The sequence below is a fragment of the Engraulis encrasicolus genome, chromosome 19 (genome assembly GCF_034702125.1).
Source record: "Engraulis encrasicolus isolate BLACKSEA-1 chromosome 19, IST_EnEncr_1.0, whole genome shotgun sequence".
In the NCBI taxonomy this organism is placed as follows: Eukaryota; Metazoa; Chordata; class Actinopteri; order Clupeiformes; family Engraulidae; genus Engraulis; species Engraulis encrasicolus.
In genome coordinates this window covers 20,557,494-20,570,246 of record NC_085875.1, presented here as the reverse complement: position 1 = coordinate 20,570,246, position 12,753 = coordinate 20,557,494, and the positions used below count along the sequence as shown (strand labels likewise).

General features: G+C 44.4%; 1 protein-coding gene across 2 annotated transcripts in view; it reads left to right on the top strand.

The window, feature by feature from the left end:
• zgc:174356 (uncharacterized protein LOC100137120 homolog) overlaps positions 1-12,753 on the top strand; it is a 51,551-nt gene that overhangs the window by 3,192 nt on the left and 35,606 nt on the right. For both annotated transcript variants that reach the window (XM_063224075.1, XM_063224076.1), the window contains exons 2-4: positions 2,765-3,033; positions 4,523-5,010; positions 5,840-5,937. In XM_063224075.1, coding sequence (XP_063080145.1) covers positions 2,765-3,033; positions 4,523-5,010; positions 5,840-5,937 — 855 coding nt within the window. The remainder of the gene's footprint in view (positions 1-2,764; positions 3,034-4,522; positions 5,011-5,839; positions 5,938-12,753) is intronic.

Sequence of the window (12,753 nt, the reverse complement as noted above, 5' to 3'; positions counted from 1 at the left end):
ATTTGTGATGTTGTGACAAAGGTTAAAACATTTACTCACCCTGTCACACAACAAACCTACACAACAAAACATTTCATTAATTGCAAAACTGAGTATGTTGTTTACATTTTGAAATGCTCGCAGTGTGTTGCTTTCTATGTGGGAAGGACAAAACGCCGACTTCAGGATAGACTTGCTGAGCATAGATATGCTGCTAAAGTTAAAAATTATGACTATGCACATGAACATGCATAATGATAAACTTGCAACTTTTTCTGCATTAGGTATTGATCATGTCCCTCTCTCTCCTAGGAGAGGAGACAGACAGAAGATGTTGAATCAGAAAGAGGGTCGCTGGATACATAGGCTCAATGCCATGCGTTTCCCTGGTCTTAATGACAATATAGATATATCTTTTCTTTGAACCATCGAGCTTTGTAATGTTTTTTGTTTTTCTTTCCAGTAATATGATACTCTTTAACAGTTTTAAGACTGCCAGCTTTCTATTGTTGTGGTTGTTTGTATGTACCTTGCAGCTCTGCAGGAGCAGACTCCGCCTACATCACCTTGAGTCAATCAGCTGATTGATTAGTGTGTTTGAGACTCTTGTGTGCTACACTGCTTGACTCACCTTGTGCCCTGATGAAGGCCCTGTAGTGGCCGAAACATGTTGGCAGTGGCAGTATTTTTAATTATTTAAGTTCTAACATGAACTAGCCTTATAATAAAGCGGTTTTATCTAAGAAGAGTGCCTTGGCGTCCTGCCCTTTTTTTTTTTTTTCAACACTGTGGGTGTTGAATTTCACTCCCAAACCGTGTATTCAACATTGCAGTTACCTGTAGATACAGTAATACATTTAATTCCCCCGAGCACTATTATTATTAGAGATGCACCGGATCCAAGATCCGGTTCCGGATCCGGCAGGATAATAGGGTTTTTCACAGGATCCGGATCCGGTTCCAGGATCCAGGATCTGGTAGCCGAGGCTTTTCAGTCAAAATAGTTTGAGCCAACGTGATAAAAAAGGGCCCACGTGTGTGAGTAGGCTATGTGTTTCAACCCTTTCGTAGGATTCGGTATCCGGTTCCGGATCCGGCAGGATCTTAAGCAGTGGATCCGGTATCCGGCAGGATCTTAAAAATCAGGATCCGGTGCATCTCTAGTTATTATTATTGTTATATATGGCCAAGGATTTTTACATATCTTTGGCCTGTGAATATTTAACGTTAACTTTTACAGGGCAGTAAACTCTCAGCACAGTGTATATTACAGTGTTAATTCCACACGTCAAGAGTAAGATCAACTCCAACAGTGTTAAATTTGACAGGGTGTTGAATTAACACCGCACAATGGGTAGTAGCAGGCTTTTGTGCCTGCCATCAAACAAACCTGCAATTTGTCTCTCAGTGGGCGCACGAGGAGTGTATGAAGTCATCGGCGGAAGTCTATTTTATGTTTCCCGTCGTCCATACATTTGCATAGTGAGAGGCAACTTGAGTCACGGGAGGCGTTTTTTCTTTTTTTTGCAAATAGACTTGAAGCTATTACAAAAGACTACATTAGTGTCTTCTTTTCCGCCGTCACATCTCAATGCTCATTTTCCTCCTCTCCAAATCTCTCCCGCCTGCCTGCATGCGTGCACTACAAGCCTTATCATACGGCTCTTTTACAAATTCATTGAATAAGAAATTATTTTTGATAACGCGCAGGAAGGAAAAAATATGTTTGCTGTGCTATTGCCGCTGCTCATTGAGACGCTTTTCACAGATAAACACAGCAGGTACAAGGACCTGAATAATGGCAAATAGGCTGTACCTGCACAGCGCCTTAGCAGCATGTGTAGACACAAAGTGATATATTCACACAATACATCATCATGGGCCCTATGCACACACATTCATCATGGTTGTTGAATATCAGTGTCGGTGCACACAGCATGAATGTCCAGCGCGGGGAGTAATGATGTAGCCAGTGAAAGCAGTGAGAGCTACAGTATGTATATACCTCTTATACAGAACACAGCTGAAGGAATTCAAGTGTCTGTTTTCAACTGTTTTTCATGCGAATGCTCTTTTTTTCCATGGCATCTTTGCTTAGTTGTGTTATTGTCGCCTTTCTCTCTTTCTCTCTCTCTTGCTCGGTCTCTGTCTCTCGCTTGATCTCTCTCTCTCTCTCTCTCACTTGCTCGGTCTCTCTCTCTCTCTCTCTCTCTCTCTCTCTCTCTCTCTCTCTCTCTCTCTCTCTCTCTCTCTCTCTCTCCTTCTAACTCTCTTTATCTCTCTCGTCCGCTCGCTCATTGTCCTTCATATATATGCCAACATCAAAATATATTCCCTTTCCCCATGCCTCTTTCATTGCCTTGCCAATACCTTCCTCCTCACTCTCTTCTTTCATCCTCCCTCCAGTCCCTTCCTCTCGCTCTTACCGGTACTCCTCCTTCCTCTCCCTAACCTCCTTTACTGTTCTTTTTCTTGCTCCCCCTTTTCATCCTCTCTCTTACCTACTGTGTCCTCATCTTCCTCCTCCACCTCCTCCTCTCCAATATTTCTTTCCTCCACTCTCCTCATCCTCCTCTTCCTCCTCCTTCCTGTACTCACACTCCTCTTTCATCCTCTCTCCAACCCCTTCCTCTTCCTCCTCCTTCTCTTCCTCATTCTTCTTTTCGTCCTCCTCCTCTTCCTCTTTCTCACCCTCCTCCTCCTCCTCTTCCTCTTTCATCCTCTCTCCAATCCCCTCCTTCTTCATCCTCCTCTTCCTCTCCTCCTTTCTTCCTCCGTCCCTCAGGTATGCTACGAGCTCTTTGATGACAAGACCATCTGCACGGACCCGGAGCGCGACCACGCCGATGACAAGGAGCTCCAGGAGCGCGCGTCCGTGGTGCTGCTGCTCTACATGGCCACCCTGAGCCTGGTGTCCATCCCGCCGGCCCTGCTCCTGGGCTCCTGGTCGGACAGCGCCGGCCGCCGCTCCGTCATGGTGCTGCCCTCGGCGCTCTCCCTGGCGGCCGGCGCCGTGCTCATCGTTGTGCAGCAGCTGCCGCAGGTGTCCGTGTGGTAAGTGTCATGCAGGCCGGCCCTGCCATGGCCAACCGGTGGGGCACTCGCCTGCCGTGCGGCTGACCTGGGTTCGATTCCCGGCCCGGGTCCTTTGCCGGCCCTTCCCCTTCTCTCTCCCAATTTGCTTCTTGTCCACCTCTCACACTGTCCTATCAAATAAAGTAGAAAAAGACCACAGTCCCTCCAGGAGCTTCTGAGGTGCCCACCAAGGATGTTAATAAATAGTGACGACTACAAGATTTTGAACACAGTTGATGTTTTTTATATTATTTCAATGAAATCATTTCTTTATAACATAAAGACTATTTCTTTATTAACAATGAGCAAATTATCATTGAATCATAGTGTGATTTGAGAACGATGTGTAAACAAGTAGCCCTTGCGAAGCACCCATAGCCCGCAGTAGCCCTCGGGTATAGCCCTCAGACCCAGAAGGGTTTGGGGGCCCCCTGGTGTAATGTAATGCAGTTTATTATATGGTGTGACGTCATCGGTCGAATGCTCCATTCATTTCAATGGGGCTCCCCAACGTTCGCACGTCTGATATTTGAGATAAAGGAACGGGTTGGTCTATATCAGACCGCTGTCAATGGCAACAAGACTTTTCACTGCTAAAGCGAATGTTTCATATCACTCCGCAGGGGGTCCGGTCTTTTGTCACTCTAATCAGCTGCTGTGATAGACAACACCTGTTGTCTAGGCTACCTGTTGCCTAGCGGTGTTCCACAACGGCACTGTTTTGTTTTGCGCAGCAACAATCTTTTGACATGAAAAATTATAATGAACTTAACATTAAATAAAGAAATGTCCCCGCCATGTGTCGATCGGTCGCTTTGTGGAATAGCAGCACTTCAGAGAGTGCTCCGCGTCGGGGTCTAAAGATTCTCTCTGTCGTGCTGCTATTCCACGGTAGCGACCTTCTCGCCGAACGTTAACCCTTACATAATGTACTGTAATGCAATAGCAGTGTAGCCTTGCTATTTCACTTTGTCTTTTCCTGTTTTCTTTCTGACATTTATATCCAAACCATTTAAGTTAAACAAAATGTGTGTAGGGGAGCGTATAGCGACTCCAGAAGCTAGGAGGCCATCCCACTACACCGTGAACCGGTGTTCAATTCCGACCCGAGGGCATTTCCCAATCCTTCCCCTTTCTCTCTCCCACTCATTTGCTGTCATGCTCCCTCACTGTCCTATCCTAAATAAATAGTAATAATAATATAATAATCTTCAGGTTTTATGCTATAGCGCTCAAAGACTCAAAGATGCTTTACAGACCTTTAAACATAATCATAAAACACACAGTGAACGCAAAGATATAAGCCTACAATAGACGGGAGTTGAAAGCTTATGTCCATAGAGGTGACATGGAACTGTGCCGTGTTCGCAGACCAGCGCTGGGAGAGGAGATGGAATGACATGAGGACAAATACAAAAAAGTTTAAAAAAAATCAAAAATCTAAACAAGATGTGTTTCCATTGAACAGGTGGATGTTGACAACAGCGGTCATCGTGGGGATGACAGGGGGCCACGTCTCCATCTTCCTCAGCTGCTTCAGCTACTTGGCAGACGCCACGGCAGACGACCGCCGGTCACGCACCGTCCGCATGGCCGTCGCCGAGTCCATGGTCTTCGTAGGGGGCATGGTAGGCTTCCTGCTGGGCGGCTTCCTGGAGAAGGAATACGGGCTGACATCGGCATTCGGGGCCTACTTGGCCTGCCACGTCATCATCATCCTCTACGTCGCTCTGTGGTTGCGGGCCCCCAGGCCTCCCGTCGCCCTCGCCAGCGTCACCAAGGAAGAAGGTGGAGAACCTGAAGACTCCACTTCGTCCGCCGGAGGTTCACGGTTGTTTCTGGTGACCTACCTCAAGAGGACTTTTCACTCTGTGTTCAAGCAGAGGCCAGGGCAGGAGAGGCTGAAACTCCTCCTCCTCATCGTCTGCTCCTTCCTCAACAACCTGATCGCTGCAGGTGAGGGACTCTGTTTAAATTCAGACTTTGTGTTTACTCTTTGTTCTTGCACAGCCGAGGTCAAATTGAAGGACCAATTGACAGGTTTGGGTGATAAGGTGGTTGTTGGTGTGTGTGTGTTTTTTTTCTTCTTCCTTCTTCTGCTTCTTTATCCCCACTAAGAAAAAGCAGCTGCTTTTCAGACCACTAAATCAATGATATGTGGAGGCTTACATCAGTTGTTTACATTGATCTGTTTCTCTGCCGCATGGATGGTTGTTTGGTAGGTCTTAACACACTGCAGAACTCATGCTGTTTCTGAGGAGTATAACAATGCAGTAAATAAGGAAAACATAAAGAGGCCCACATGGGTACTGCTTTTTACTTACAGGCCTGTTTCACAGGGCGCTTGCAGTTAAATGGATGGAGGCCAGGAAGCATTAAGTGATGCAGCTATTGCGGGAAAATCACATACAGCACTGTGCTGCAAATTGACTGTTGGGAGTGCATGAAATATAGGCCTACATTGATTGTGATATTATGTCAAATTCTACAGAAAAGAAAACATCTGAACAACTGTCATTGATTCCCTTGGGTATAAATGTAATGCACAGGAACAAGCAGAGCTGTTACATATGCCATGGGAAAGACAGACACAGTTCAAGTACAAGTGTTCAAGTTACACCAGTTGAGATGCAATTCTGTGGTGTCTTCACATCAAACACCTCCTGGTTGATTTGCACATGAGTCAGACGATAAAGTTCACATTTTAAGACTTTTATTCATATTTTCTCTGCTTTCCATCAATTCATCTCCCATACTCTCCGTTTTCTTTCTTTCTGACTCCCAGGAGAATCAGCCATCCTGCTCCTGTACCTGATGTACCCGCCCAGGGAGTTTGACACAGAGATGTATGGGATCTACAATTCTGTCAGGATGCTGCTTTTGGTAAGTGAAGACGTTTGACGTCTCACTCATCTTGTCACTTGGGTGCGTCACATTTTTTTTTTCAGGGTTTTTTTTTCGTTCTTTGGGAAAATATCCGAAATGTCTGAAACCTTATGTCAGGAACAATCTTTCCATCATGAACAGGTCAAATCATTTCAGGTTTTTATACAGCTACTGGGACAGCTACAGAAAGAGCAGAGATGAAAGTTTGTTTTAGGCTGTGACCATTTATTGTAGGGCACTTTAAAACACAACAGCAATTGAATAATTGTTAACATGACAATAAACAGATGCATGGTGGCTCACTGCGCTAAGACATGCGACCCAGGTTCCATTCAGGCCTGAGGTCCTTTGCTGATCCTTCTCCTCTCTCTCTCCCACTCATTTCGTCTCACACCTTAAATGACCAGTTCAGTCAATTTCAACATACCGTTGTAATGCTCACACTACCCTGGACATATCAGTACCTGACCTTTTTTTTTCTTCTTCAGCCTTTTCCGAGATCCTGGTCATTGTAATGGGGGCAGCTCTTTGTTTACATTTTTTTTTAAATCCCCATATTCCCAAAAACATCCAAAAGGTTATACATCAGCAAACAACTAGCAAACAGTGGTACCTTTTGGGAAAATATATGGAGTATATATGTATAAGTATATATGGCCTATATTTAAAAAAAATAAATGTAAACAAACGCTGCCCCGATTAGAATAGCTCATATCTCGGAAAGGGCTGAGCCGAAAAAATCACCTGGTACTGACAAGTCAAGGGTAGCGTGCGTGAGCAATACAACAGCATGTTGAAATTGACTGAACTGGTCCTTTAACTGTCCTCTCCTGATTAAAGGTGTAAAAAGCCCAAAAAACAAACAAAATTAACAATAAAATGAATAATAATGATGGCAGACGACTTACAAGTCAGTGAAAATTAATAGTTTAGAGAAAGATTTTGAGGGCCTTCAGACATAAACATGTCTGTATAGACAAAAAAAATGTTTTTTGTTCTTTTGGTTGTTTGTTTTTATTTTAGATCTGTAGACATGTAACTTCGCATCCATAATTACACTTCCTACATTTACCTTTCAGTTTGGCTATTAGGGCAGGGATTTAGAGACAGGGATTATTGTAATTCTGTTGTGTCATTTATTTTCTCTATGAACAAAAAGCAATTTATCCCAGAAAATTACCTCTGCTTCTTATTTATCCCATAATTGGCTGCGGTGAGCCATTATTTTAAGCACCAGTAACTTTTCAGAAGAAGACATATTGTATAGCTGTAATACAGAACAATGTTTACATAAAGTCATAAGTAAGAAAAAAAACATTTTGACTTCATATTGCTGTCTCTATTATGGCTGTGTGGTTGTTAGTAAAAACTGTTTTTCTGAGTGCTCTCCAGCAAGGGGGTATTCTAAGGCCGGCGATCCATTATAGCGTTACGTTATCGCAGCTCGACGTATTGGATACCCCAGTGTCGACGCACTGCTACTACAGCTCGCGTGGCCCGGAAGTTATATACAGGAAGTATATCGATCTACATTTCTAGCCGTTTTTATCGATATAGCAAACCAACTTCCCCTAATTTACAGTTCAATATACTCTTACCGACCTCGGCACGTGTTTTTTTTTCACACACAGCTTGACCTCGTGTTGTTATGCTTATGGTCGAAATCGAAAATAACCATTTGAACCCAGGCATCATAAGCACATGCAACATAAATTCTTGTAGTCTATATTTTGTAAATCCAAAAGTTCGATAGATGTCAAAAATCTACTTTTACGGAGGGAAATGCACCTTCGTGATGACCACAGTTATAATGGGACATTTTCATGTGCTCAACAGTCATTGGGTAACGCAGTCCGTCAGCTGTAGCTATTTGCATAACTTTCGGGAGAGCTCAACTTTTTGACGTGCCACCGGACCCACGCTCGCCGTGCCGGAATCCCAACATGCTTTGCGAGTCCGGTAACGACGATCTGCCGCATTTCATTGAAAATGAATTGAATGCGTTGGTACGGCTTGCGTCAAACTGACAAATGGATGGGCACCGTAAGAACATTATTAAGTGATAAACCTGGCTAAGTTCACCTACCGGAAATTGTAAATCTGCTAATAGATAGCCCACAGGTGTCATTTGGTTAAGAAAAGGAGTACTCTCCCAGGCTCTCCTATTAGATGATTTACCATACTTCAAGATTAACTTAATCTTGTTCACTATTGACCCAGGTTCTTGGAATACGTCCCAGGTCATCATGCTTGTGGTATGACATCTGCGAGAGAAATATGCTTCACAAAGAGGGAGAATTTATTGGCAGAGGCAGTCATGGGACAAATCAAAGGTCAGAGTGACTATGCCCTCTTCCATCTTCCTCCTTCCTCCTTAACTGACATGTCTTGATCAGGGCACCATTCTCGCACCATGCTCCCTTGAACCATTGCCATGTCTGCCCCTTGCTAATACTGGTTTGATTGGTGAAATGCAGCGGGTTTGTTTCATTGCATGAACTGTGTACCCTGACGTATCACATGATCTCAAAGATCAAAAGGATGATCACTGTGTCCCCATTATTCCTTATGACTGCAGTAAGACAACCTGTACCAGTGAAAGCCATAGTGTTAGGACACTGAGCCTGGTGAATGGAGAGGCCGGAGTTGTTGCTTGTCTACTCCCCCCCAACCCTCTTTTATGCTTTTTTATACGTACTGGGACCTTGGGACTTTGTCTTGGCTGATTGCCATGTTTATACCATATGTGAGCGGATTTTTTTCCCGTTGAAATGAAAATTGCTAAGGTTAAGGCATGCCATTATCCACAGTATTACTGACCTTTCAAAAGGTTTGAAGAACAAGGAAAAAGAACAATTTTCCCCAAACCATGGGCTAGCCCGTAATTTACCCTTGATGTAGGAAAAGGAAAAGAGAAACCGTGATTCAAAAAGAACCGATTTAGCAATTTACACAGCAATTACCAACGGACAATGGTAGCGACCAAACACCATTCATTTCGCTTTTATGTTTGTAGAAGCATATTTGACAGAATCAAGATCCTGCCGCGATATCATTCAAAATTAAATATCGATTTCAAGCCTTCAAGTAACAGTCCCAAGTCCCTGCCTCCCTACATCCACCGACCCACGCACCCACCCAGATACCCTCCCAACCCCTATAGGCTGTAAGAGGTAACAAAACACACACACACACAGTCAGGGCAATTGACAGCTTTGGTCAGGCCCAGGACAAGGACATCTGAAAGAGTCCCCCATCCAAGACATCTACTGTAATGAGGACTTGATTCTGGGCACCCACTCTCGCTGGGCCCAGTGCAAGTGGCCCGTTTACCCCCTAACCCTCGCCGTTTCTCTGCACACAGTACTGCACAAGAAAACCAATCAAGACCTGCACTCCCTCTGTGGACAGTGGCTGGCCACAGCCTTAACCTTCATCTATTATGTGCGAGGCAGCTGTAATTACCAGACGGAAGCTTCTGGATAGGGTGCCTTTGTGTTCCATCCCCATCATCCCCCACATCCACCCCCGCCCCATTCCCCGTCAGCAGATTCTACTGCCACCGCTGCCTCCATGTCGTCGATCTCATCAGCGAAGACTGAGGTGGTGATTTGGGGTGTGTGTGTGTGTGTGTGTCTGTGTGTGTATGCGTGCGCGTGTGTGTGGTGGGGAGGGAGGGTCAATGTGTTGTCACGGCCAAGACACCCAAACAAAAGGTGACTGTCGTTAGGAAGTGACACTAGTTTTTTGTTGCCGATGGCAAAAGCGGTGTCTTTTTCGTAGAGGATGCCAAGGATGTGTTTTGTCTGTGGTTCAAGAGGCCTGACACTGCACCTGAGTGTCCTACTCAAACTGGCAGCTAAAGGGGGTGGCGGTGGGGGGTAGTAGCTACGTTATACTCTCAGTGTAATAAACAAAAAGAAACACTTAGCCAATTTAAAATAATGGCAAATGATATAATGCTAAGTAATAAAAAATCATGGGAATTAAGGTCGAAAAACAAACATTACTAGGCTACCTATTAATTCCTCATCTGCTGGAGGACTGGGAGGCGAAGGTGAGGGTAAATTAACAGCTGGACATCTGGACACCTTAGGCAGCCGGCCACTGTGTGTGTGTGTGTGTGTGTGTGTGTGTGTGTGTGTGTGTGTGTGTGTGTGTGTGTGTGTGTGTGTGTGTGTGTGTGTGTGTGTGTGTGTGTGTGTGTGTGCGAGCGCGCGCGTGCGTGCGTGTGTGAGGTTTTGGGATGGATGAATGGTGAACAGGAACCATTTTAACCTATTCAATGGACTCACATGTTGTTTAACTGACCAATAAGTAGTTAGATTGGATATAATTGTCAGAAAGAGAGCGAGAGAGGAGGAGTGAAAGGGCAAGGATAAATTATATTATGGTACATGACATTGCATTCACCAGATTCTTTTCTTTATCAAAAGGAACTTACCATTATTTACTGTAAGCACACGGTATTGGCATACCTTTTTAATTACTACTAAAGCCATTACTTGGAAAACAGACTGTTATATTTGCTTGTATCTTTAACTTTCTTCTGTCTGAAGAAAAGAAAAGAACTGAATAGTCGTGTATTCAATCAATCCAAATCCTTACCCCCACCCCCAACCGCTGTATTTTCAAATGACTCACAGGCTTTCTGCTAGACCATAATCATTAGAGGCGATGGGGAGTTTGTACGAGGCACTATCAGGTGCTAGTAAGATGATTTAACTTAAACACACAGACTGTTGACCTTTCTAAAGGAACTCTTTAATGCACATCCATTAAATTGGAGGTCGCAAATATGAAAAGGCACAACGTGAGGCAAGTCGCATAATGGAAGGTACCTTGTCTCCTCAGGACAGAAATAATTAAATCAAACCTGTCTTGATGGAAGAGGAGAGGCAAATGAGTTAGAATTTAAACACAGACGCACGCGTGCACACACACACGCACGCACGCACACATACACACACTTTGCCTCCCCTCAATCTCTCTCTCTCTCTCTCTCTTACACACACACACACACACACGCACGCACGCACGCACGCACGCACACACACACACACACACACACACACACACACACACACACACACACACACACACACACACACACACACACACACACACACACACATTCATTCATTTGCTCTCACACTCTGTGAAGGTTAATTGAGTCAAATTTTTTAGGTTGATAATGAAAGTGACACGTCAAATATTTATCACAGCTTTGTTTCACAGCACCTCCACCGAGCCATGATCAAAATCACCTTTACACCTCTACTGGTACAGGGCTGTTTTTTTGTTATCAAGCAGACTATTAACGCAGTCTCCTCCATAATTTTTCACTGGCAAAATCACAGCTCCCGATGTCAGCTATTGATTGCCTCCTGTCTTTGTGATGGCTCTTTGTTATTTACCACCATTGAACTTTTTGAACAACTCTCCCCAAAAAATGCTATCTCTTTAGTGCAGCCAGCCAGGCCTGGACTGGTAATCTTTCATACTGGGCATTTTCCCTTAGAAACTGGCCTACCATTTAGAAGGGGTGGTCCATTGGTCCATCTTTAATGCATAGACAAAGGACTTAGGGCGGAATTTTCTTAAGTTGGTTTTACACACGCACCTTTTACATGCTTTGATCCTGCACGTATTCTCCCCTCTGAAATATTACCACACCCCTCGCGCTTAACTCAGAAAAACAGCGCGTAGTCCAACATGGGCGTGATATGCTAAATGGGGGGATGAGTCTTCCCCGACTTCATCAGTTGTGGTTTCAAAGAAACCACGGAGCATGGATTTTCAGATGAACCATGTGAAAACCTCAGCAGTCCATTGAGATCCAAAACTGAATTTTAACTTTAAATTTAGAACCACGTGCCAAAAGTCCTCATGGAAAAGCATCTCAAAATCTAACCTCAGCTCATTTTCACAAACACAAGGCGAGTAGTGGAGGTGAGATAATGTGTATTGATTAAAAAATGGTGAAGGTTCTTTTTGAATAGGCATACTTTGCGTGGCTGTTTGGATGACTGGAACATCAGTCTTTAGTCTGAAGTGCCTTGTCAATTTGCGCATGGTGCAACGAGGTGTTTTTGGTTATCGTCCATGGGCACAACATGATGATCCTCAGACTGATCAATTAATTAATTGCTTTTGTTTGTACGTTCACCGATGTGAGAACATGCTCTGGGCAGCTGGTCATATTTTGTCACAGTTTATATGTGGAACAGTGAATGAATTTAGATTTGGACCCACGCTGACGGTAAGGAACATTAGCAAAGCATTGGCCTACCATGTAACATGCTTAAAATGCGAGCCAAGCGAGCATCAAATGCAATATTACATTTTACCTCATAGTGGCGCTTGACCTTACTACAGCCCTTTGATACGCGTAAAGGGAAAAGCGCATAAGTGGCCGGTAGAATACGCTTAGGATTGATTTACATGAGAAACACCCTGATTTTGGCCTGGCCCCACCCAAAGTGCACAACTGGTGATATCCCGCGTAAGCCCCGCTTAATCACTGACTTGTGTCAGCGCGGAGGCGCTGTTGCACGCTTTTTTTACTCACGCGGGTGGGAGAATACAACCCTTAGGCAGTCATAATATCGTAGAAAGATGGGGGCTGTATGAGGGGCTGATGTACGTCAGAATTATCCTGGCCATATTTTTGATTCGGTCAAGTCCTGGCCATAGCCCTGTTCGAACAGTGTGTAAAAAAAACGGGGAGTCAGGGACGGGTCTTAAATCCTTGGCCCATTTTGCTACACTGCCCTTCTAGCTTAGGTCTGGGGTAGGGAATTTTTTAGTATG